The sequence below is a fragment of the Rhinoraja longicauda genome, chromosome 37 (genome assembly GCF_053455715.1).
Source record: "Rhinoraja longicauda isolate Sanriku21f chromosome 37, sRhiLon1.1, whole genome shotgun sequence".
In the NCBI taxonomy this organism is placed as follows: domain Eukaryota; kingdom Metazoa; phylum Chordata; class Chondrichthyes; order Rajiformes; family Arhynchobatidae; genus Rhinoraja; species Rhinoraja longicauda.
The window spans coordinates 5,059,956-5,085,229 of NC_135989.1; the positions used below are offsets into that span (position 1 = coordinate 5,059,956).

Genomic DNA, 25,274 nt, shown 5'->3' on the forward strand with positions numbered 1-25,274 from the left:
ACTGCTAGTGGAGTCTCCCGTTACCTCATCGTCACTCGAGTCCGAAACTCCAGACACAACATCAGCAGCCTCTCGGCAAACAGTGGGCCTTATTGGTAACTCACGGCGACTCCCTCGTATTTTGACCCGAGTCAAAGAGCGCTTGCTGGGAGTAGTAGACTCCAGCTTCATACCTGGGTTGAGCGTCATAGACAATAGACAATAGACAATAGGTGCAGGAGGAGGCCATTCGGCCCTTCGAGCCAGCACCGTCATTCAATGTGATCATGGCTGATCATTCTCAATCAGTACCCCGTTCCTGCCTTCTCCCCATACCCCCTGACTCCGCTATCCTTAAGAGCTCTATCTAGCTCTCTCTTGAATGCATTCAGAGAATTGGCCTCCACTGCCTTCTGAGGCAGAGAATTCCACAGATTCACAACTCTCTGACTGAAAAAGTTTTTCCTCATCTCAGTTCTAAATGGCCTACCCCTTATTCTTAAGCTGTGGCCCCTTGTTCCTGACCCACTGAGTTACTCCAGCACTCTGTGAAACGTCACCTATCCATGTTCTCCAGAGATGCTGCCTGACCCGCTGAGTTACTCCAGCACTCTGTGAAACGTTACCTATCCATGTTCTCCAGAGATGCTGCCTGACCCGCTGAGTTACTCCAGCACTCTGTGAAACGTCACCTATCCATGTTCTCCAGAGATGCTGCCTGACCCGCTGAGTTACTCCAGCACTCTGTGTCCTTTTAGGTATTTGCGTAAGGAGATGACGTCGTCTCGTTTTGTACAATATTTTCTTTGACAGAGTGGGAATTTCCAATAGAGTGACACAAAAAGCTGGAGTAACTTAGCAGGCAGCATCTCTGGAGAGAAGGAATGGGTGACGTTTCGGGTCGAGACCCATGGTTGGTATTGGAAACAGGCCCTTCGGCCCACTAAGTCCACACCGACCATCGACACAAGTTCACACTCGTTCCATGTTATTCCACTTTCTCATCCACTCCCGACACAATACAGTTCCTCTAGAGTGTGGTGGGCAGACCCATGCACAATGTTCTACCTGTGGTTTATCATTTTGCAAAGGAGCTAGCTGATTTTATATTCTGAACCCTGGCAAAAGCCAAGTGTCCTGTGTGTGCCCTTTTGGGATTCATGGACATAAACTCCCTTTGTTCTCCTAGAAAGGAGGTGAGGAGGAATTTCTTTAGTCAGAGGGTGGTGAATCTGTGGAACTCATTGCCACTGGTGGCTGTGGAGGCCAAGTCAATGGATATTTTTAAGGCGGAGATTGACAAATTCTTGATTAGGGGGTTATGGGTTATAGGTCTACAGCTTCCATTACCAAATTATTTTCCTTTCTTATAGGCAAATAACTGCAGATGCTGGTACAAATTGAAGGTATCACAAAATGCCGGAGTAACTCAGCAGGTCAGGCAGCATCTCTGGAGAGAAGGAATGGGTGACGTTTCGAGTCGAGACCCTTCTTCAGACTGATGTCGGGGGGGGCGGGACAAAGAAAGGATATAGGTGGAGACAGGAAGACAGTGGGAGAACTGGGAGGGGAAGAGAGGGACAGAGGAACTATCTAAAGTTGGAGAAGTCAATGTTATCACAAAATGCTGGAAGTTCTCCCACTGTCTTCCTGTCTCCACCTATATCCTTTCTTTGTTCCCCCCGACATCAGTCTGAAGAAGGGTCTCGACCGAAACGTCACCCATTCCTTCTCTCCTAGATGCTGCCTGTCCCGCTGAGCTACTCCAGCATTTTGTGATACCTTCCTCTCTTTTAGAGTCGTACAGCGTGGAAACAGGCCCCTCGGCCCAACTTGCCCAAGCCAACCAACATGTCCCATCTACACTAATCCCATTTGCCTGCACTTGCCAACATGACTTCCCAACTTCTACACGCTATGCACCTCCACTCCCACTTCCTCTGGCATCTAACTTAGTGCACCTTGCCAACTGGAATTAGATCAATTGCTCCCTGCTCTTTGGTTCCTCTCAGCTCTCTGACTGATGGCGGCCAATGTGCCAAAAGCCTTTTTTTAATTAATTTTATTTAAATTTTAACAAAACAAATACATGTATGAACTCGTAGTACGCGATGGTACCTACATTATAAATTTGATTATACATTTTAAATTCGATTATACGTGTATTGTTCTGTATTATCTCCCCACCCTCAACCCCCCCTCCCCCCCACCCCCAGTTAGAAAAAAAGAGGAAAAAGGAGAAGAAGAAAGATAAAGAAATAAAAATAAAAAAAGGAAAGAAGAAAGAAAGAAAAGAAAGAAGGAAACCTGGAGACAAGAAGGAAACACTTCCGGCTAATTTCTTATTAAATTCTTTTTTGGGGTATCAAAACAATCCTAAAATTAAATATTTCCAATTCTTAATCCTAGTTTTAAAGTGAATGGGTTCCAAAGTTTCAAAAAGAAATCATATTTATTTCTCAAATTATAAGTAGCTTTTTCTAATGGGATACAACTACGCATTTCTGCATACCATCTTGCAATTCTTATTTCATTGTGATCTTTCCAAGTGACCGCCACACATTTTTTTGCTATTGCTATTGCTATTTTGAGAAATCTTTCCTGATATTTATCTAAAATTAATCTTGGTAATATTCCTTTAGTATCTCCCAATAAAAACAACCTTGAATCCAATGGTATGGTCTTATTCATCAATTGTTCCAAAAAGTTTTTTAGGTCTTTCCAAAAAGGAGTTACCTTAGGACATGCCCATGTGGAGTGTAAAAAAGTACCCACATCCTGGTTGTATCTAAAACAAATTTCAGGTAAATTTGGATTTAAATTGTTTAATTTTTTGGGAGTTAAATATAGTTGATGTAAAAAATTGTATTGTACTAAACTATATCTCACATTAATAGTATTTTTCATACTTTCTAAACACAATCTTTCCCAACTTGGTTCATCAATGCTAATATTCAGATCTGTTTCCCATCCTTGTCTTGATTTTTGAATTCCTGTCTTTGGACTAGATTTTTGTAACAATTTATACATTGAAGATATATTTTTTTTAGTTCCCTTGCCCTGAATCAGGGATTCAATTCCTTTAATTTGAAATAAAAACATTGAATTACCTAACTTTTCCCTTAAAAAAGATTGTAATTGATAATAGAAAAAAATACTATTCCCTGGAATTTGATATTTGTTTCTCAATTGAGAAAATGTCAAAAAATTATTTCCTTCGTAGCAATCTCCCATATGTTTAATACCCTTCTGTTCCCAGACTTGTAATATTTGATTATTCCAAGCAAACGGCAGTAATCTATTTTTTACTAATGGAGTTTTAGCTGTTAGAAAAAATCTTTTATCATTAGCTTTAACTGTTTTCAACAATATATTAATTAAATGTTTTAGCAAAGGTGACTCTTGATCCTTAACTAATAGCTTCGCTTCCCATTTATAGATAAATTCTTCTGGGCATAGTTCTTTTATTTTATCCATTTCAATTTTAACCCATGCTGTTTTTCCACCCTCTTGATAAAAGGATGAAATAAAACTCATTTGTGCTGCCAGATAGTAATTTTTAAAATTTGGTAATTGTAGTCCACCTAATTCAAATTTCCATGTTAATTTTTCCATAGACACTCTTGGCATTTTACCTTTCCAAAGAAAATTTCTCACAATTTTATTCAATTCTTGAAAAAAATTATTTGGTAAAGGTAGTGTTTGAAATAAATACTGTAACCTCGGAAAAATATTCATCTTAATACAGTTCACTCTCCCTAGCAATGTAATTGGAAGATTAATCAATTTCTTCAAGTCCTCCTCAATTTTTTAAATTAGTGGTTTATAATTTAGTTTATACAGATTATTTAACTTATTATCTACTTTAACCCCTAGGTACTTCATGCCTTCTTTTTGCCATTTAAACTGACTTTCTCTTTTACATTGATCATAATTACCTTCAGAAAGAGGCATTATTTCAGTTTTATCTTTATTAATTTTGTATCCTGATACTTTCCCATATTCTTCCAGTCTGAAATATAATTTTCTTAAGGATTCCAATGGTCTAGTAAGACAAATTAAAACATCATCTGCAAATAAAGTAATTTTGTGATTTTCCTGATTAACTTTAAATCCTTCAATGTCTAAATCTGATCTTATTAGCTCTGCCAGAGGTTCAATGGCCAATACAAATAAAGCCGGTGACAAGGGACATCCCTGTCTACTAGATCTTTCCAAATTAAATGATTGAGAAGATTGGCCATTTGTCACCACTTTGGCTTTAGGTTGTTTATAAAGAGCTTTTACCCAGTTAATGAAACCATTTCCCAATCCGTACTTCTCTAATACTTTAAATAAAAAATCCAATTTTAACCTGTCAAACGCCTTTTCAGCATCTAAAGCAACTGCTACGCTCAATTTCTTTCTTTTCTGTGCTAAATGTAAAATACTTATAAATCTTGTTACATTATCAGATATTTTCCTTTTTTTGACAAATCCAGTTTGGTCCTCTTTAACCAGCTTCGGTAAATATTCTGCCAATCTCCTTGCCAAAAGTTTAGCAACTATTTTATAATCTGCATTCAACAATGATATTGGTCTATAAGAAGATGCATTTAAAGGGTCTTTCCCTTTTTTTTGAATTACGGTTATAATTGCCAGTGAGAAGGATTCTGATAATGTAGAAGTTTTTTCCGCTTGATGTATCACTTCCATAAATACTGGTAACAACAAATCTTTAAAAATTTTATAGAACTCAGGCGGGAAACCATCTTCCCCTGGAGATTTATTACTTGGTAAAGAATATAATACTTCCTCCACTTCTCTCAAAGTAAAGGAGGCATTTAGTCCCATCTGCTCCTCATTAGAGATTGTTGGTAATTGTATCTTGGATAAAAAATTATTTATCTTAATTTCATCCTTTTCAGATTCAGAATGGTACAAATTAGTGTAGAATTGCTTAAATACCTCATTGATTTCTCTAGGTTTATAAGTAATAATGTTTTGATCTGTTCTAATTGAATTTATTATTCTTGATATTTGTTCTTCTTTCAGTTGCCATGCCAATACCTTGTGCGCTCTTTCTCCTAATTCATAATATCTTTGGTTAGTTCGTAATATTAGTTTTTCTGTTCTGTAAGTATGTAAAGTATTGTATTGAAATTTTTTATTTGCAAGTTGTGTTTTTTTCGTATCTGAAGAAGTTTTCTGTAAGTCTTTTTCTAATACGGTGATTTCTTTTTCTAATCTTTCAGATTCCTTCCTATAGTCTTTCTTTATCTTAGATGAGTAGCTTATAATTTGGCCTCTCAAATAAGCCTTCATTGCATCCCATACAATAAATTTATCATCAACTGAATTTAAATTTGTTTCCAAAAATAATTCAATTTGTCCTCGAATAAAATCACAAAAGTCTTGCCTTTTCAATAGTAAAGAGTTGAGTCTCCATCTATAGACTGACTGTTCTTTATCTGGCATCGTAATTTTCATTAATAATGGTGAGTGATCCGATAACAATCTAGCCTTGTAATCTATTTGTATTATTCTACCCCTTAATTGAGCTGAAATCAAAAATAGATCTATTCTAGAATATGTATCATGTCTATTGGAATAAAAGGAGTAGTCTCTTTCCCTGGGATGGCTTTTCCTCCAAACATCTATTAAATTTAAATTTCCCATTAAATTCAAGGTTGTCTTCGCTGCTCTTGTCCTTGTCGTTGTCCTTGATGATCTATCCATTACTGGATCTAAACAAAAATTGAAATCTCCTCCTATCAATATATTCCGCCAGATTTAAAAAGGTACCCTGCACAAACTTCTCATTATCTATATTTGGTGCATATATATTCATTAAGGTCCACAATTCTGAGAAAATTTGACAATGTACCATTACAAATCTACCTACTGGGTCACTTACAATATTTTGTATCTTAATTGGTAGCGTTTTCTTAAATAGGATAGCAACCCCTCTTGCTTTTGAGTTAAAAGAAGATGCGACCATACTTCCTACCAATCTCTCTTTAACTTTTGATGCTCTTTTTCCGTTAGATGTGTTTCTTGCAAGAAAGCTATATCTACGTCCAATTTTTTCATCTGTGTTAAAATTCTCTTCCTTTTTATCGGTCCTTTTAACCCATTTAACCCATTCACATTATAGCTTAAAAAATTTAATGTGTTATCCATCCATTCATCTTCTTAAGCATTTCTCGATGGCAATTCTTCCGCATACTCTTCTGCTTTGACAAAGTCTTTAAAAAATTTATTTTCTCCAGTGTTGATCATAATCTTCAAAGTAGCCGGATGCAGTAAAGTAAACTTATAGCCTTTCTTCCATAGAATATTTTTGGCCTTATTAAATTCTTTTTTTCTGCTCAACAAGGCATTACTGATGTCTGGGTAAAAGATTATTTTAGTGCCTTCATGTTCTATTGGTTTTCCCTCTCTTATATTATTCCCGACTGTTTTGAAAACCAATTCTCGATCTTGGTATCTTAAAAATTTAATCAACACAGATCTTGGCTTTTGATTAGCCGAGGGTTTGGGTCTTAGAGCCCTATGTGCTCTTTCTATTTCCATCCGACCTTGTTTATCTATTCCCAGAGTGGTCACTATCCAATCTTGAAAAAAGTTAATTGGGTCTTCCCCCTCCACTCCCTCTGGCAAACCAACAATTTTAACATTATTTCTCCTGCTATAGTTTTCCAAGGCATCCAACTTCTCCGCCGTCTTTTTGCTTTCAATTGCTGCTGCAGTAATACTGTCTTCATTTTTTTCCACTCTAGATTTTAACATTTCATTTTCCATTTGCATATTATCCACTTTATTTGTCACTGTTTGAAATTTCTCCTCCATTTTTTTCAAAGTCTTACGAAATTTCTTGTTATCTCTCCTCATTAATTTGTTTTCTCCTTCAATTTTCTTAAGCCTGTTAATAATTTCTTGAAGCATCGTTTTCATATTAGTCTCTGTATCTTCTTGCTTTTCTTCTTCTTCCTCATTTCCACTTCCACTGCTAGTGGAGTCTCCCGTTACCTCATCGTCACTCGAGTCCGAAACTCCAGACACAACATCAGCAGCCTCTCGGCAAACAGTGGGCCTTATTGGTAACTCACGGCGACTCCCTCGTATTTTGACCCGAGTCAAAGAGCGCTTGCTGGGAGTAGTAGACTCCAGCTTCATACCGGAGCCCTCCCCAGACTCACCGCCTGCCGAGGGGGTCACCAAATCTACTCCCCTGCTCCATCAGAGCTGTGGGCCTACCTTCAATTTTTTTCCTTGATTCCTTTGCTTGCTTCTGTGGCCGTTGTACTCCTTTTACTTTCTTGGAAGGCATCCGTACGTTCTGTATACTTTCTGATTTAATTTAAAGTACTTGATTCCTTTAGTTCGTCTTTTTTTTAGCAGTTTAGGGCTTTGTTTTCGGGAGTGCTCAAAAGTCATGTCTACTCAGCCAAGCACCGGACACGCCCCCCCAAAGCCTTTTTGACCACCCCATCTATCCGTGACGCCACCTTCAAGGAGCTATGTACCTGCACTCCTGGATCCTTCTGATTTATAACACTCCCCAGAGCACCACCACCATTCACTGTGTAGGTCCTGCCCATGTTAGACTTTCCAAAATGCAACACCTCACATTTACCTGTATTAAATTCCGTCAGCCATTCCTCAGCCCACCTGGCCAACCGATCAAGAACCTGCCACCACCATCTTCACTCTCTGCAGTGCCACCCACTTTTGTATCATCTGCAAAAACGTATTAATCTCGCCACGTACATTCTCATCCAAATCATTGATATAAGATCTCATTTAACGATCCCGAAGAAGGGTCTCGACCCGAAAGGTCACCCATTCCTTCCCTCCAGAGATGCTGCCTGTCCCGCTGAGTTACTCCAGCATTTTGTGTCTGCCTTCGTTTAATGGGATACGTTTCTATGTTTCTAGGGGGACTTGCATTCAAAGCAGGCGACCTGTGGCAAAGCAATGGAGCAGTAATCATGGTGGTTCGAAGACCGGGATGATTCTTGTGCCGGGAGGTATGGAGTGAACTTTTGGATTTGTATGCGTTTACGGTATGGCAGCGGTAGAGTTGATGCCTCACAGCGCCGGAGACTCTGGTTCGATCCCGACTACGGGCGCTGTCTGTATGGAGTTTGTACGTTCTCCCCGTGACCTGCGTGGGTTTTCTCCGAGATCTTCGGTTTCCTCCCACACTCCAAAGACGTGCAGGTATGCAGGTTAATTGGCTGGGTGTATGTGTAAAATTGTCCCTAGTGTGTGTGTAGGATAGTGTTAATGTGCGGGGATCGCTGGTCGTGGCGGACTCGGTGGGCCGAAGGGCCTGTTTCCGTGCTGTATTTCTAAACTAAACTAATTGTTTAGTGTATTGCTTAATTCTCCAGGCACACATAGTCATGAGAGAACTTGCACCTCCACTCCCACTTCCTCTGGCATCTAACTTAGTGCACCTTGCCAACTGGAATTAGATCAATTGCTCCCTGCTCTTTGGTTCCTGTTAGCTCTCTGACCATGACAATATGTTAAAGATTAGACACACAATGCTGGAGTAAATCAGCGGGCCAGGCAGCATCATTGGAGAAAAGGAACAGGTGACGTTTCGAGTCGGTACCCTTCTTCAGAAGAACCCTTCTTCTTGAGTCTGAAGAAAGGTCCAACCCAACAAAGTCACCTGTTCTTTCTCTCCAAAGATGCTGCCTGTCCCACTGAGTTACTCCAGCGCTTTGTGCCTATCTTCGGTATAAAGCAACATCTGCAGTTCCTTCCTACACACATGGCACCTCTGTTATTTCTGCTCACTTTTAATGTCTGAGAAAATACAAGGAGCTGTAGATGTCAGTTTACCAAACAAAATGGCACAGAATATCAGGGGTTATGGGGAGAAGGCAGGAGAATGGGGTTAGGAGGGAGAGATAGATCAGCCATGATTGAATGGTGGAGCAGACTTGGGCCGAATGGCCTAATTCTGGTCCTATCACTTATGACCTTATTGCTGTAGGAACCAAAACTGCAAGCTTTAGATTTAGATTTAGTGATACAGCGCAGAAACAGGCCCTTCGGCCCACCGGGTCCGCGCCGACCAGCGATCCCCGCACACTAACACTATCCTACACCCACTAGGGACAATTTTTACATTTGCCCAGCCAATTAACCTGCACGTCTTTGGAGTGTGGGAGGAAACCGAAGATCTTGGAGAAAACCCACGCAGGAACAATACTCCAAATGCAGCCGAACCAAAGTCTTATAGACTTAAACTTTAAAAATCTCTTGATGGACTTGACAGGTAGGATGCATGGCTGATGGTTCCTTATGTGAGGCTTCTAGCATCGGGCAGCTCAGTGTTAGTATAAGGAATGGTTTGTTTCAGACGGAGGTCGAGTGTGGTTGAAATTCTTTCAGGCTTTAGAGATACAGCGCAGAAACAGGCCCTTCGGCCGACCAAGTCCGCGCCGACCAGCGATCCCCGCACACGAGCCCTATCCTGCACACTGGGGACAATTTACAATTTTACCCTAAAACATTATTCCCCAAACCTGCACGTCTTTGGAGGAAACCGCCGTTCCTGGAGAAAACCTACGGAGGTCACGGGGAGAACGTACAAACTCCGCACAGACGGCATGGTGGGACTGTCATATGTTGAAAGAGTGGAGCGACTAGGCTTGTATACACTGGAAATTTAGAAGGATGAGAGGGGATCTTATCGAAACGTATAAGATTATTAAGGGGTTGGACACTTTAGAGGCAGGAAACATGTTCCCAATGTTGGGGAGTCCAGAACAAGGGGCCACAGTTTAAGAATAAGGGGGTAGGCCATTTAGAACTGAGATGAGGAAAAACTTTTTCAGTCAGAGAGTTGTGAATCTGTGGAATTCTCTGCCTCAGAAGACAGTGGAGGCCAATTCTCTGAATGCATTCAAGAGAGAGCTAGATAGAGCTCTTAAGGATAGCGGAGTCAGGGGGTATGGGGAGAAGGCAGGAACGGGGTACTGATTGAGAATGATCAGCCATGATCACATTGAATGGCGGTGCTGGCTCGAAGGGCTGAATGGCCTCTTCCTGCACCTATTGTCTGTTGACACCCGAGGTTGGGATCGAACCTGGGTCTCTGGCTCAGTGAGGCAGCAACTCTACCACCCTGGTGTACAGTTCCCCGGCCCCACTCAACCGTGCGCCCCAGGTTTGAAGCACCTTCCTATGGCCGCTCAATTCAGGGATCCCTAATACCCACACCACAGTATTCCCTCTTCTCCACTCCCCAGTCAGGCAGAAGATACAAACACTTGAAAGTGCGTACTACTATATTCAAAATGCTGGGGTAGTAACCCAGCGGGACAGGCAGCATCTCTGGAGAGAAGGAACGGGTGACGTTTTGGGTCGAGACCCTTCTTCAGACCCATTTCTTCTCTCCAGAGATGCTGCCTGTCCCGCTGAGTTACTCCAGCATTTTGTGTCTACCTTCGATTTTAAAACCAGCATCTCCCCCAGTTCTTTCCTACACTAATATATAGCTTCCTCCCTGCTATTATCAGAGTACCAAAATAACATTGCATTTGCATACTGTATAAATTTGTATAAATAACACTGTACACTGCAAGGGGCAGGAAGCGAGCGGGCAAGATCATCTCTGACCCCTCTCACGCTGGCCACAAACTCTTTGAAGCACTTCCCTCTGGAAGGCGACCCGGACTGTCAAAGCAGCCACAGCCAGACATAAAAACAGCTTTTTTCCACGAGTGACAGTTCTACTCAATAACCAAAGTCTGAAGTCTCTTTTTTGCCCTGGTTTATTTTCACCCACATGTTTAGACCTTAATGTTGTATCCTTATTGTTTTGATGTGTTTATGCTTTATTCTTATTCGTTAACTGTATGTTTGTTGTCATTTGTGAGCGGAGCACCAAGGCACATTCCTTGTATCTGCACATATTTGGCCAATAAACCTATTCATTCATTCATATGCTAAGAATGTATTTCTGATCTTCGAACCTACCTCATTGTGGCACTTTTCACTTGCACTTTCTCTGTAGCTAGAACACGATATTTTACATCCTGTTTTCTTTGTCTTTATGCATTACCTGTTGTACTACATGCAAGGGATGATCACACGTGTGTGGTATGATCGGCCTGGATAGCGAGCAAAACAGGTGTTTTCACTGAATCTCAATCCTCGTGTCAAAAATAAATCAATACCGAACTTGCTGCTCGGTTGAAGTAGGCCGCTCAGTTGTTGCCGAGGAGCCAATCTGGTTGCCACCCAAACAGAAATGAAGCTAAATGCCAACGTAAAAACAGGTTTAGTTTAGTTTAGAGATACAGCGAGAAAACAGGCCCTTCGGCCCACCGAGTCCGTGCCGACCAGCGATCCCCGCACACGTGAAATAGCATATGTGGAATTCCCCGTATGTGGAATAATGATAGCTAGGGACAATTTATAATTATACCATGCCAATTACCCTAATTGTTCTATGATATTAATGAACTTTAGTTTAGAGATACAGCACGGAAACAGGCCCTTCAGCCCACCGACCAGCGATCCCCGCACACTAACTCACTGGGGACAATTTACACTTACACCAAGCCAATTAAGCTACAAACCCGTACGTCTTTGGACTGTGGGAGGAAACCGAAGATCTCAGAGGTAACCCACACGGTCACAGGGAGAGCGTACAAACTCCGTACGGACAGCACCCGTAGTCAGAATCGAACCTGGGACTCTGGCACTTTTTGGCACCAACTCTACAGCTGTGCTGCTCACTGTCAGTGGGCAGAGAAACACAGTTAACATTTCAAGTTGAAGACCTGTTTCTCTTCCCACAGGGGCAGCCTGACTAGCTGAGTTTTCCAGCATTTTTTGTTTTTACTTTAGATGCAGCTGTATAGGACTTTGGTTCGGCTGCAATTGGAGTTTAGTTTAGTTTAGAGAAACAGCGTAGAAACAGGCCTTTCTGTCCACTCAGTTCACGCCGACCAGTGGTCACCTGTTAATTCCCCAAATGCTGGAGTAACTCAGCGGGTCAGACAGCATCTCAGGAGAGAAGGAATGGGTGACGTTTCGGGTCGAGACCCTTCTTCAGACTGATAATTCCTGGCTGATCACCCAGTTAATTCCGGTTCTTTTACCCTCAGTCTGATTAAATAATAATAATTGAGGCAAACATTGGCTGAGTACAACAGATTTATTACCCCACGCAGGGCTTGGCTGTAAAGTATCTGATCAGACTATTTAGAGCTGAGATGAGGAAAAACTTTTTCAGTCAGAGAGTTGTGAATCTGCGGAATTCTCTGCCTCAGAAGGCAGTGGAGGCCAATTCTCTGAATACATTCAAGAGAGAGCTAGATAGAGCTCTTAAGGATAGCGGAGTCAGGGGGTATGGGGAGAAGGCAGGAACGGGGTACTGATTGAGAATGATCAGCCATGATCACATTGAATGGCGGTGCTGGCTCGAAGGGCCAAATGGCCTCCTCCTGCACCTATTGTCTATTGTCTTACACCTCAGGCTGATAGTTGTTCTGTTGTTCTTCTCTACAGGAGGCTGCCGGCATCTCCTCCCTGAGACCCCAGCTCGACCAGATGGGCATCCCTCTTTACGCCGTCATCAAAGAAAACATCGACCAGGAAGTGAACGAATTCCAGCCCTATTTCAAAGGGGAAATCTTTCTAGATGTCAATGTACGTACCTACCTTCTTCTTGCGTTTGAGGCAGCAGGAGTTATGTAACGCCCTCCAGGCGCTGTAGCCAGTGCAATGTGCTGTTGTCGAGGGCCGTGAGGTCTACCCCTCCACCAGGGGGACGGAGGACAGCGCAGTCGAGAATGCCGTGCTGCGCTGTTTGCTGGTCTGCTCCACACACGCAGGCTGGTCTGCTCCACACACGCAGGCTGCTGATAGATGCAACCCCCAACGATGCATGTTGGCGTCGAACCGGCCGACCCCTGTGCGGAGCCGGTTCAGGGCGGCCCACTCTTTGCGGGGCGTGTCCGAGCCGGGTGGGGCTGTGGTGTTCGGTGCGACGGTGAATTGAGGAGGTGGCGATGTCTGTTTCCAGCTGGTTCTCCGTGCTCCTAGTATGTTGAAACCGGAGCCACAGAGGGTCGCTGCGTGATGGGAGAAAGGGCGACGAGATGACAGGCGTTGAGGTCCCAGTTGCTGTGAATCCTGGGCGAGGTGGTGCAAAGGATGTTTGGCAAAGGTCCGATGGGGCCTTGCACACCAGCCTATGAGTGAAGAACTCTCTGCGAAGCTTGGCGGGTGCGATACCTGCGAGATCCGTGGGAGTAGGGCATAGGCAGCCAGTGATGATCTGCATGGTGTCGTTGAGGGTGGCGTCTAGCTTGCTGGTATGAGCGCTGGGACGGCGTACTCAGCGGCGCTGTACACGAGTGCAAGAGCACTGGTTCGAAGAGTAGATGTCCTGGCGCCCCATGACGATCCCGCCAAGCAACGCAGGAGGTTGTTCCCTGTGTTTGTGCCTGATGTGGAAGCACTTGGAATTCCCGATTTTTTCCATTTTTCTTATAGCCTTAGAGATACAACGTGGGGACAGGCCCTTCAGCCCATCAAGTCCACACCGAGCATTAAAGGTAGACACAAAATGCTGGAGTAACTCAGCGGGTCAGGCAGCATCTCGGGAGAGAAGGAATGGGTGACGATTCAGGTCCAGACCCTTCTTTAGACTGAACTATCTTTTCAAGGAGTTTTGACAGGAATGGCAGTTTGGAAATGGGTCTGTAGTTGCTAGGCAAGGTGGGGTCTAGGTTAGGTCTTGTCAGGAGGGGCTGGACCACCGCGTGCTTGAAACAGGTTGGAACAGTGCCAGTGGCCAGAGAACTGTTGATGATAGAGAGGATGCTGGGACCGGCTATTGCAATGACATCCTTCAGAAGGGCAGTGGGGGCAGGATCAAGGGGGCAGATTGCAGGTTTCATAGCGGAGACAAGCTTTGCAAGGGAGGATAGAGTGACGGGTTGGAAACAGTCCAATTTAAATGAACAGACTAGTGAGACAGCTAGGTCACGGGTGGGAGGGGAAACATTCGTCCTAATGTTCTCAACTTTGCTAGTGAAAAATGTAGAGAATTCTTCGCACTTAGCAGGGGACCCAACTAAGCTGGTACTGGGGGCGGGACATATGACAGAGGTAATAGTGCTAAATAGGACCTTGGAATTATGAGAGTGTTTGGAGATAAGGTCGGAAAAGTATTGTGCTCTAGCAGACTTTACTGCTTCCTGGTATTTGAGAAGAATGTTTCTCAGAATTTCGATAGAAATTTGAAGCTTATCAGCTCTACTAACTCTGTTAGTCATAAAGAAATTGCTTCATGTCGAGTTTAGGCCTGGAAACAGGCCCTTCATCCCACTGAGTCCACATTGATCACCTGATCACATTAGTATTAATGTTATCCCACTTTTGCAGCCTGTTAAGGGCAATTATTTTTTTAACATAATCCAGTCAACGTACAAATCCATGCCTTTGGAGTGTGGGAGGAAGGCATAGCGCGGGACCAGGTGGAGGACGTGCAAACTCCACACCGACAGCACCCGAAGGCGGGATTGAACCCGGGCCTCTGGCGCTGTAAGGCGGCAACTCCACCGCTGCGCCACCGCGCCGCAAATAAGTAGATTTCCTCCGGTTTCCGGATATCAGGGCCGGGTGAAAATGTAGGACATGCATGTTGGGCGAGAAGGTCGACGAGATCTGGACAGAGTCATCAAAAAGAGCTGGAAGGCTGCCTGGTGTCCCTAATGGTCTACCAGCTGGAACACTTAAAAATAAATATCAAAATATACTTTATTCCAGTAATAAATATTTACAAAACATTTTTCTTTTCAAAAACTCCATCCGACATTCCCGACAATACAGATATTCATCGTCAGATTTACACCAAATCCCTTCCCTTATTTGGAGGGGCGTCTCTCTCCACCACACCCTGCCCCCCATGTCCAGCAGCGGAAGGACCCTAGACTGTGGTCCTCCCCCACAGGGCCTTGGCGTTGGCTGCACCAAGCTTCAGTGCGTCCCTCAGCACGTACTCCTGCAGTCTGCAGCGGGCCAGTCGGCAACATTCCCCGACGGACAGCTCGCTCCGCTGGGAGGTCAACAAAGCTCGGGCAGACCAAAGGATGTCTTTCACCGAGTTGATGACCTTCCATTCAGTCTCTGAATGCGTCCCTGGGAACAGTCCGTAGATCACAGAGTCCTCTGTGACGGAGCTGCTCGGAATGAATCGTGACAGGGACCCCTGCAGACCTCTCCAGACTCTCTTGGCAAATCCACACTCTGTGAAGAGGTGGGCCACCGTCTCCTCTCCGTAGCAGCCGTCCCGAAGGCAGCGTGCGCCGGTAGTGAGGTTCCGGCGGTGCAGGAAGGATCTGACTGGGAGGGCTCCCCTCACCGCCAGCCAAGCCAGGTCTTGGTGCTTGTTGGTGAGTTCTGGCGATGAGGCATTTTGCCAGACAAGCTGGGCAGTCTGCTCTGGGAACCACGCCACAGGATCCATGGAGTCATTCCCCTGCAGTGCCTGCAGGACGTTCCGTGCTGACCACTGCCCGATGGACTTGTGGGCAAAGATGTTGGTCCGGAAGAACCTTTCCACGAGCGACAGATGGTGTGGCAATGCCCAGCTGACTGGCACATTGCGTGGCATCTGCGCCAGGCCCATCCTTCGCAACACCGGGGACAGGTAGAACCTCAGCAGTCTCTGAATGCGTCCCTGGGAACAGTCCATAGATCATCGAGTCCGACATGTCCCCACCGTTGGGTGAGGGTGACGTGTCCCCACCGTTGGGTGAGGGCAAATATACTAGAGGAGCAAGATGGACCACTCCGTTGAAATCGCCTATACTGAAGTGTATTACGCAAAGGAGCGTAATGTCCGCCATTTTAGTAAGCAAAACCCGCCTCTCGCAGTGTAATCAGTGTTTTGGGCGAACAGTATGTGTGATGATACCATAAAAATGCAGAATATATCTCATCTATCAACTCACAGATTTTTGTTTTATAAATGTTTCTGCAAGTTTCTGCCTACTAAAATGGCGCCGTGACGTACTACTTTTTTTTTTTTTTTTTTTTTTTTTTTAATCAAAAAATACTTTATTCAAGTTATAAATATCATTTACAAAACATCATTTTTAAACAAACCCATCCGACATTTCCGGAGGTTACATATTCAATACAGGCATTTACTTAGACATTTACATACATATCCCTTATTTGGAGGGGCGTCTCTCTCCACCACACCCTGCCCCCACGGTTTCTCAGGTGGAGTGGTCTATCTTGCTCCTCTAATATCTTTGGTCCCCACCGTTGGGTGTGGGTGACGTGTCCCCACCGTTGGGTGAGGGTGAGGGTGATGTGTCCCCACCGTTGGGTGAGGGTGACGTGTTCCCACCGTTGGGTGAGGGCGACGTGTCCCCACCGTTGGGTTTTTTTTTTTTTATATCAAAAAATACTTTATTCAAGTTATAAATATCATTTACAAACCATCATTTTTAAACAAACCCATCCGACATTTCCGGAGGTTACATATTCAATACTTTTTTTTTTTTATCAAAAAATACTTTATTCTAGTAATAAATATCATTTACAAAACATCATTTTTAAACAAACCCATCCGACATTTCCGGAGGTTACATATTCAATACAGGCATTTACTTAGACATTTACATACATTTACATACATATCCCTTATTTGGAGGGGCGTCTCTCTCCACCACACCCTGCCCCCCATGTCCAGCAGCGGAAGGGCCCTAGACTGTGGTCCTCCCCCACAGGGCCTTGGCGTTGGCTGCACCGAGCTTCAGAGCGTCCCTCAGCACGTACTCCTGCAGTCTGCAGTGGGCCAGTCGGCAACATTCCTTGACGGACAGCTCGCTCCGCTGGGAGGTCAACAAGGATCGGGCAGACCAAAGAGCGTCTTTCACCGAGTTGATGACCTTCCAGCAGCACTCGATGTCAGTCTCGGAATGCGTCCCTGGGAACAGTCCGTAGAGCACAGAGTCCTCTGTGACGGAGCTGCTCGGAATGAATCGTGACAGGGACCCCTGCAGACCTCTCCAGACTCTCCTGGCAAATCCACACTCTTTGAAGAGGTGGGCCACCGTTTCCTCCCCGTAGCAGCCGTCCCGAGGGCAGCGTGCGCTGGTAGTGAGGTTCCGGCGGTGCAGGAAGGATCTGACTGGGAGGGCTCCCCTCACCGCCAGCCAAGCCAGGTCTTGGTGCTTGTTGGTGAGTACTGGCGATGAGGCATTTTGCCAGACAAGCTGGGCAGTCTGTTCTGGGAACCACGCCACAGGATCCATGGAGTCATTTCCCTGCAGTGCCTGCAGGACGTTCCGTGCTGACCACTGCCCGATGGACTTGTGGTCAAAGGTGTTGGTCCGGAAGAACCTGTCCACAAACGACAGATGGTTCGGCAATGTCCAGCTGACTGGCACATTGCGTGGCATCTGCGCCAGGCCCATCCTTCGCAACACCGGGGACAGGTAGAACCTCAGCAGGTAGTGGCATTTGGTGCCCACATGCCTTGGCTCTATGCTCCGCCTGATGCAGCCACACACGAAGGTGGCCATCAGAATGAGGGCGACGTTGGGCACGCTTTTACCCCCGTTGTCTGCCGACTTGTGCATTGTGGCTCGTCGCACCCGGTCCATCGCCGACCCCCAGATGAAACGGAAGACGGCCCGGGTGATCCCCGTGGCGTAGGAGGGAGGGACGGGCCACACTTGCGCCAAGTACAGCAGCCCCGAGAGCACCTCACACCTGATGACCAGGTTTTTCCCCGTGATGGAGAGGGAGCGCTGCTTCCACAGCTCCAGCTTCTTCCCCACCTTGGCTATCCACTCCAGCCAATTTTTGTTACATGCCCCAGCCTTCCCGAACCAGATCCCCAGCACCTTCAGGAAGTCAGGCTTGATGGTGAAGGGGATGGAAGATCGGTCGGGCCAGTTGCCAAAGAGCATGGCCTCGCTCTTCCTGCGGTTTACCCTGGCCCCCGTGGCCAACTCAAACTGGTCGCAGACGCTGATCAGTCTGCGGACCGACCCTGGATCCGAGCAGAAGACGGCGACATCGTCCATGTACAGGGAGGCCTTGACCTGAGTGCCCCCACTGCCTGGCAGTGTCACTCCTCTTATGCTCGCATCCTTCCTGATGGATTCGGCAAAGGGTTCAATGCAACAGACGAACAAGACAGGGGAAAGAGGGCAACCCTGCCTGACTCCAGACCTGACGGGGAAGCTGTCAGATTCCCACCCATTAATTTGGACTGCACTACAGATATCAGAGTAGAGCAGTTGTATCCACTTCCTGATTCCCTCCCCAAAGCCCATTTTGGAGAGCACCGTTGGGTGAGGGTGACGTGTTCCCACCGTTGGGTGAGGGCGACGTGTCCCCACCGTTGGGTGAGGGTGAGGACGACGTGTTCCCACCGTTGGGTGAGGTTGAGGGTGACGTGTCCCCACCGTTGGGTGAGGGTGATGTGTCCCCACCGTTGGGTGAGGGTGATGTGTCCCCAATGCTCCGTACCCCTCACTCTGCGCTTTGCTCCGTTTGTAGAAACGCTTCTACGGGCCCAATGAGCGGACGCTGGGGCTCATGGGATTTGCGCGCCTGGGCGTTTGGAGAAACTTCATCCGAGCCTGGAGGAAGGGGTTCACCGGCAACACCTCCGGAGAAGGCTTCATCCTTGGAGGCGTGTACGTCATCGGAGCTGGGGATCAGGTAGGGAAGTGGGTCAGAGGGACAGGACGGGTTTTGGTGGGTGTCGGGGTCAGGAGCGGCTCTTTCCTTCGTTCATATGTCAACTACAACAATCAAACGTGGCAATTGGTGCTTCAGAGTACCGTCATTGACGCTTTGCTGCGAATGTTGCCAGTTCTGTAGAACTACCCAGAGGATGTAAAGCACCTCCCACCCCAGGAGCAGTTGTGGGACAAGTCTGGCCTTGATCATCGTTACTTTTTTGGCCACAGTTTAAGAACAAGAGGAGGCCATTTAGAACGGAGATGAGGAAATACTTTTTCAGTCAGAGAGTTGTGAATCTGTGGAATTCTCTGCCTCAGAAGGCAGTGGAGGCCAATTCTCTGAATGCTTTCAAGAGAGAGTTAGATAGAGCTCTTAAATATAGTCAAGGGATATGGGGAAAAGGCAAGAATGTTGGGATAGTCCCAGCCTCAACTACCTCCGGCAGCTCGTTCCATACACCCACCACCCTTTATGTGAAAAAGTTACCCCTCGGATTCCTATTAAATCTTCCCCCCTTCACCTTAATCCTATGTCCTCTGATCCCCGATTCCCCTACTCGGGGCAAGAGACTCGATCTATTCCTCCCATGATTTTGTACACCTCTATAAGATCTCCCCTCATCCTCCTGCCCTCCATGGAATAGAGACCCAGCCTACTCAACCTCTCCCTGTAGCTCACACCCTCTAGTCCTGGCAACAGGACCCTCTCTCTCTCTCTCCCTCTTTCTCTCCCTCTTTCCCCCTCTCTCCCTCCCTCCCTCTCTCTCCATCCCCCTCTCTTTCTCCCTCTCTCCCTCGTAAATCTTTCTGGACTCTTTCCAACTTGGCAACATCTTTCCTATAACATGCCCAGAACTGAACTCAGCGTTTTCACTGTCATTTTTGTACCTCTAAATAAACTTTTATTTAACTTGTACTTAAACTTTGTTAAAAGATAGTGTTCGCTGGCCAATGTTTTGTATAGTTGTTCCATGGCCTCCCAATCCTTGCCCCAACTCAATGCCTTGTCCCATGAAGACAAGCATACCAAATGCCTTCATACCAAAAGCATACCTCAATACCCTGTTACTGTGTTCGATAAATCACTGGATTCAGACAACAGACAACGTATCCCCATAGACACAAAATGCTGGAGTAACCCTTCTTCAGACTCTGAAGACTCAATTCGCACAGTTCAGTCTGAAGAAGGGTCTCGACCCGAAACGTCAGCCATTCCTTCTCTCCAGGGATGCTGCCTGTCCCGCTGAGTTACTCCAGCACTTTGTGCCTCTCTTCGATTTAACCCAGCATCTGCAGTTCCTTCCTATACGTATCCCCGTATATCCCCTAGAGCACTTGCAAACCTTGTGTACACAGCAGAGCATGCCGAACAAAAGATGTTCCTGTTCCCGATCACCCTTTGCGACACAGCCCAAGGCTGTCTCTTCCAAAAGGGCACTCTGACACCACCCTCAAAGGCAATTTGTATCAGAGCAGACCATGACAGGGACTATCCCAACGTTCCTGCCTTCTCCCCATATCCCTTGACTCCGCTATCTTGAAGAGCCGATCGATCATAAGCCCCCCTCTTGTCCGCAACGTTTGGTGGTCTACCCAACTATTGCTGCTGTGTTTTGTTCACTAACGCCACGCTTCCCCATAGAATGGCCGGAGAAAGGCTCTGCTCCCAGGCAATGGGCAAGGCCAATTCTGGGAGATAGTGTGTTGGAGTCTTGTATCTTCAGTTTAAACCAACGTCTGCAGTTCCTTCCCACACATACATAGATAGGGTGTCTTCGACGAGAGTTTAGCAACATGCTCTCTCGCTGCTCCCCCTCTGTGATTTCTCCTGCCCTCCTACTCTACGACCACATTTTGACCCAGACTCGCTACCACAGCCACATCTGCTTCCTTGGGACTTGCCTGCGCCTCCATCTTCTGCCTCGTGGTTTCCAGCTCCGTTTCCAGATCCGCGTTGGCCAATCTGATCTCCCGGTGGCTGAGCACTTCAACTCCCCCTCCCACTCCCAGTCTGACCTTTCTGTCATGGGCCTCCTCCAGTGCCATAGTGAGGCCCACCGGAAATTGGAGGAACAGGACCTCATATTTCGCCTGGGCAGCTTGCAGCCCAGCGGTATGAACATTGACTTCTCCAACTTTAGATAGTTCCTCTGTCCCTCTCTTCCCCTCCCCCTTCCCAGTTTTCCCTCTATCTTCCTGTCTCCACCTATATCCTTCCTTTGTCCCGCCCCCCTGACATCAGTCTGAAGAAGGGTCTCGACCCGAAACGTCACCCATTCCTTCTCTCCCGAGATGCTGCCTGACCTGCTGAGTTACTCCTGCCCTCCTGCATTTTGTGAATAAATACCTTCGATTTGTACCAGCATCTGCAGTTATTGTCTTATACATAGACATGGTGGTCAGTCAGTATCTTTTTTCCCATGGTAGGCGTATCAAAAACAAGAGGGCAAATGTTTAAGGTGACAGCAGGGAGTTTTAAAGTGGACGGAAAGGGAGAGGTTTCCCACACGGGGAGTGGTTGATATCCGAAACTCACTGCCAGGGGAGGTGATGGAATCAGATACTGTCATTGTGTGCAAGATACATTTAAACAGATGCTTGAATAGACACGGCAGCAGATACAGCCTGAATGCCAGCAGATGGGGCTAGTGTGACTGGGGAACATGACTGCATCAACGTGGCACTGATAGGCAGGGCCCTGTGACTAGGTGTTTGCACATTCACCCAGTGCCTCCGTGTCTGTGGCTCACTCACTCTCTCTCTCATTCTCTCTCTCATTCTCTCTCTCATTCTCTCTCTCATTCTCTCTCTCATTCTCTCTCTCACTCTCTCTCTCACTCTCTCTCTCACTCTCTCTCTCACTCTCTCTCTCACTCTCTCTCTCACTCTCTCTCTCACTCTCTCTCTCACTCTCTCTCTCACTCTCTCTCTCACTCTCTCTCTCACTCTCTCTCTCACTCTCTCTCTCACTCTCTCTCTCACTCTCTCTCTCACTCTCTCTCTCACTCTCTCTCTCACTCTCTCTCTCACTCTCTCTCTCACTCACTCTCTCTCTCATTCTCTCTCTCATTCTCTCTCTCATTCTCTCTCTCATTCTCTCTCTCATTCTCTCTCTCATTCTCTCTCTCATTCTCTCTCTCATTCTCTCTCTCATTCTCTCTCTCATTCTCTCTCTCATTCTCTCTCTCATTCTCTCTCTCATTCTCTCTCTCATTCTCTCTCTCTCTACCTCTCTACCTCTCTCTCTACCTCTCTCTACCTCTCTCTACCTCTCTCTACCTCTCTCTACCTCTCTCTACCTCTCTCTACCTCTCTCTACCTCTCTCTACCTCTCTCTACCTCTCTCTACCTCTCTCTACCTCTCTCTACCTCTCTCTACCTCTCTCTACCTCTCTCTACCTCTCTCTCTACCTCTCTCTCTACCTCTCTCTCTACCTCTCTCTCTACCTCTCTCTCTACCTCTCTCTCTACCTCTCTCTCTACCTCTCTCTCTACCTCTCTCTCTACCTCTCTCTCTACCTCTCTCTCTACCTCTCTCTCTACCTCTCTCTCTCTACCTCTCTCTCTCTACCTCTCTCTCTCTACCTCTCTCTCTCTACCTCTCTCTCTCTACCTCTCTCTCTCTACCTCTCTCTCTCTACCTCTCTCTCTCTACCTCTCTCTCTCTACCTCTCTCTCTCTACCTCTCTCTCTCTACCTCCCCCCTTCCCAATACTATCGCTCACCCACACACTGGGGCCATTTGACCTACAAACCCGCACGTCTTTGGGATGTGGGAGGAGACCCACACTTCCCCAGTGCAGACGTGCAAACTCCACACAGACAGCACCAAGGTCAGGATTGAGCATGTGGCTTTATCAATCACACCACTGTCCCAGTCTTGGAAAGGGCTAGCACGAGGGCGCGGTGAGGAAAAAGGAGCGGGGGGGCTGGGTTTGTGTGAGGGTGATTTGCGAGGGGGGTTGATGTTTAGGGATGGGAGGGTGTAACTGGAGGAGCAGGTGTGGGGCTCAAACTATGGGGAGAGTTTAAGGGGAGGTGGGTAGAGTAGGGGGAGGGAGTGGTGTAGATGAGCTGCTGTTAGCTGTCGTGTGCTGAGCTGCTGCTGTTTGTCCCAACAGGGCATCCTCCTGGAACACCGGGAGAAGGAATTTGGGAATAAAGTTGACCACCAGTCCCTGCTCGAGGCCGTTGAAAAGATCAAGCCTTAGACTCACACTAAATTGTAATACCCAAAATTTAAATGCAGCATTCATAATCTAAACATGCGGTACGCTGCAATCTAAACAATATGCATTGTACCCAACCATTGAAACACAGTACCCAACCATCTAAACACAGTACCCAACCATCTGAACGCAGTACCCAACCATTGGAATGCAGTATCCAACCATCTAAACACAGTACCCAACCATCTAAACACAGTACCCAACCATTGAAACACAGTACCCAACCATCTAAACACAGTACCCAACCATCTGAACACAGTACCCAATCATTGGAACGAAGTACCCAACCATCTAAATACAGTACCCAACCATCTGAACACAGTACCCAACCATCTGAACACAGTACCCAACCATTGGAACGAAGTACCCAACCATCTAAACACATTACCCAACCATCTGAGCACAGTACCCATCCATCTAAACAGTACCCAACCATCCAAAGACAGTACCCAACCATCTAAACACAGTAGCCAACCATCTGAACACCACACGTGGTTGCCAATGACCCAAATGCTGCACCCAACAATTCAAATACAACACAATACCCAGGAATCCAGATCCACTTCCGAGCAATCTAGAAGCAGCAGCCACCACCCAACACTAAAGGCATTAGCACCTATCTAAACACTGTACCAAGCAAACTGAACACAGCGCCCAGCATCCCACTGTCTAAGTGGAATACCCAGGACTAGTAATCTCAATGTAGCATGTGAAGGAAGGAACTACAGATGATGGTTTAAACCGAAGATGGACACAAAAAGCTGGATTAGCTCAACGGGTCAGACAGCATCTCCGGAGAAAAGGAATAGGTGACGTTTGGGGTCGGACCCGAAACATCTCGACCCGAAACGTCACCCATTCCTTTTCTCCGGAGATGCTGTCTGACCCGCTGAGTTACTCCAGCATTTTGTGTCTAACCTAACAATTTAAATGCAGTACCCTCAAATTTAAACACCGAATCCAACAATCTCAACACCGGGCCCAGTACTCAGCAGTCTGGACTCTGCCTCTGCCTCCCAGATGCCATCTCCAGCGACCAGCCACCTGAACCCTGAGAAGTTCCCTGCCCCTCGACTTCCCTTAGGCGTGAACCCCTGCACTGTGCTGTATTAATGACGGTATGATTGTAAATGCTTTGATCACACCTGATACCCACCAAGCCAGCCAGGAGAGTGACGCTGTTCTGACTTTAGAAACATTGCTCACAATGTACCACGAACCAAATCAATAAAGGAAACGGGAAACCTTGTCAGATGATCGTTTGCACTTTTACTCTCAGTTCCCATATTCAAATCCTGGCTTATAAAGCAGGAGGAACCCTCTGCAAAGGACACAACGTACTGAAGTAACTCAGCAGGTCTGGCAGCACCTTCAGAGAACATGGATAGGTGACGTGTTGGGTCGGGATCCTTCTTAAAAATGATTGTTGGGGAAGGGGGGGCGGGGGGTGGAAGAAAGCTGGAAGAGGGGAGAAGCAGGACAAAGCATAGGTGGATACTGGCAAGGGAGGTGGTGAGTGGTTGGAAGAAAGGCCAAGGATCAATGCAGATGTTTAGTTTAGAGATACAGTGTAAACACAGGCCTGACGGCCCACCGATCACCCTATAGGGCGCACTAGGGCCAATTTTACCAAGGCCAATTAACCGACAAGTCTGCATGTTTTTGGAATGTAGAGGGAAACCGGAGCACCGGGTGAAAACCCACTCAGTCACAAGGGGAACGTAGAGAGAGCACCTGTAGTCAGGATCAAACCTGGGTCTCTGGCGCTGTAAGGCAGCAACTCTACCGCTGTGCCGCCCTTTAAAAATCTGCCTGAGACAAGATTGAAGAGTTTGGAATTGCAAATCTAGAGGGAGGCAAGTAGAATGAGGGTGCGATACAGATGGGAATGTGGGTCGGGCATAGGGTAGGAGGATGAGAAAGGAGGGAGGGGTTGTTGGGAGTTAGTAGGGGGTTATGCAAAATTGGAACATTTTCATACTGTTGGGTTGTGAACTACTTAGGGTTGCCAACTTTCTCACTCTCAAATAAGGGACAAAAGGTGACGTCACCGCCCCGCGCCCCACGTGACCTCACCCAGCCAGCGACCATATGCACCCGCTCCACCAATGGCGTCCGCCCGGGTCAGGGGGCGGGTTGCTAAGCAACCTCCTTTAGGCGGCGCCTGGGCTGGGCCTACACTGTCCGTGCCTACAGCGTCCAGGCCTCCACCGGCCACCGGGCCTATATAGTCAGGGCCTTCAGTGTCCCACCGTTCGCTATGCCTCTTGCAGTGTATTGGGGGAACAGTATGTGTGATGATACCATAAAAATGCAGAATATATCTCATCTA

The 25,274-nt window shown here is 46.5% G+C and overlaps 1 protein-coding gene across 1 annotated transcript; it reads left to right on the forward strand.

The window, feature by feature from the left end:
- Nucleotides 1-1,352: 1,352 nt before the first annotated feature.
- Nucleotides 1,353-24,194, forward strand: LOC144610600 (peroxiredoxin-like 2A). Its single transcript, XM_078429411.1, has 5 exons — nucleotides 1,353-1,385; nucleotides 7,900-7,991; nucleotides 12,502-12,642; nucleotides 18,526-18,690; nucleotides 22,835-24,194. Exons 1-5 carry the CDS (start codon nucleotides 1,367-1,369, stop codon nucleotides 22,922-22,924), a joined length of 507 nt encoding a protein of 168 aa, XP_078285537.1. The 5' UTR covers nucleotides 1,353-1,366; the 3' UTR covers nucleotides 22,925-24,194.
- Nucleotides 24,195-25,274: the final 1,080 nt, after the last annotated feature.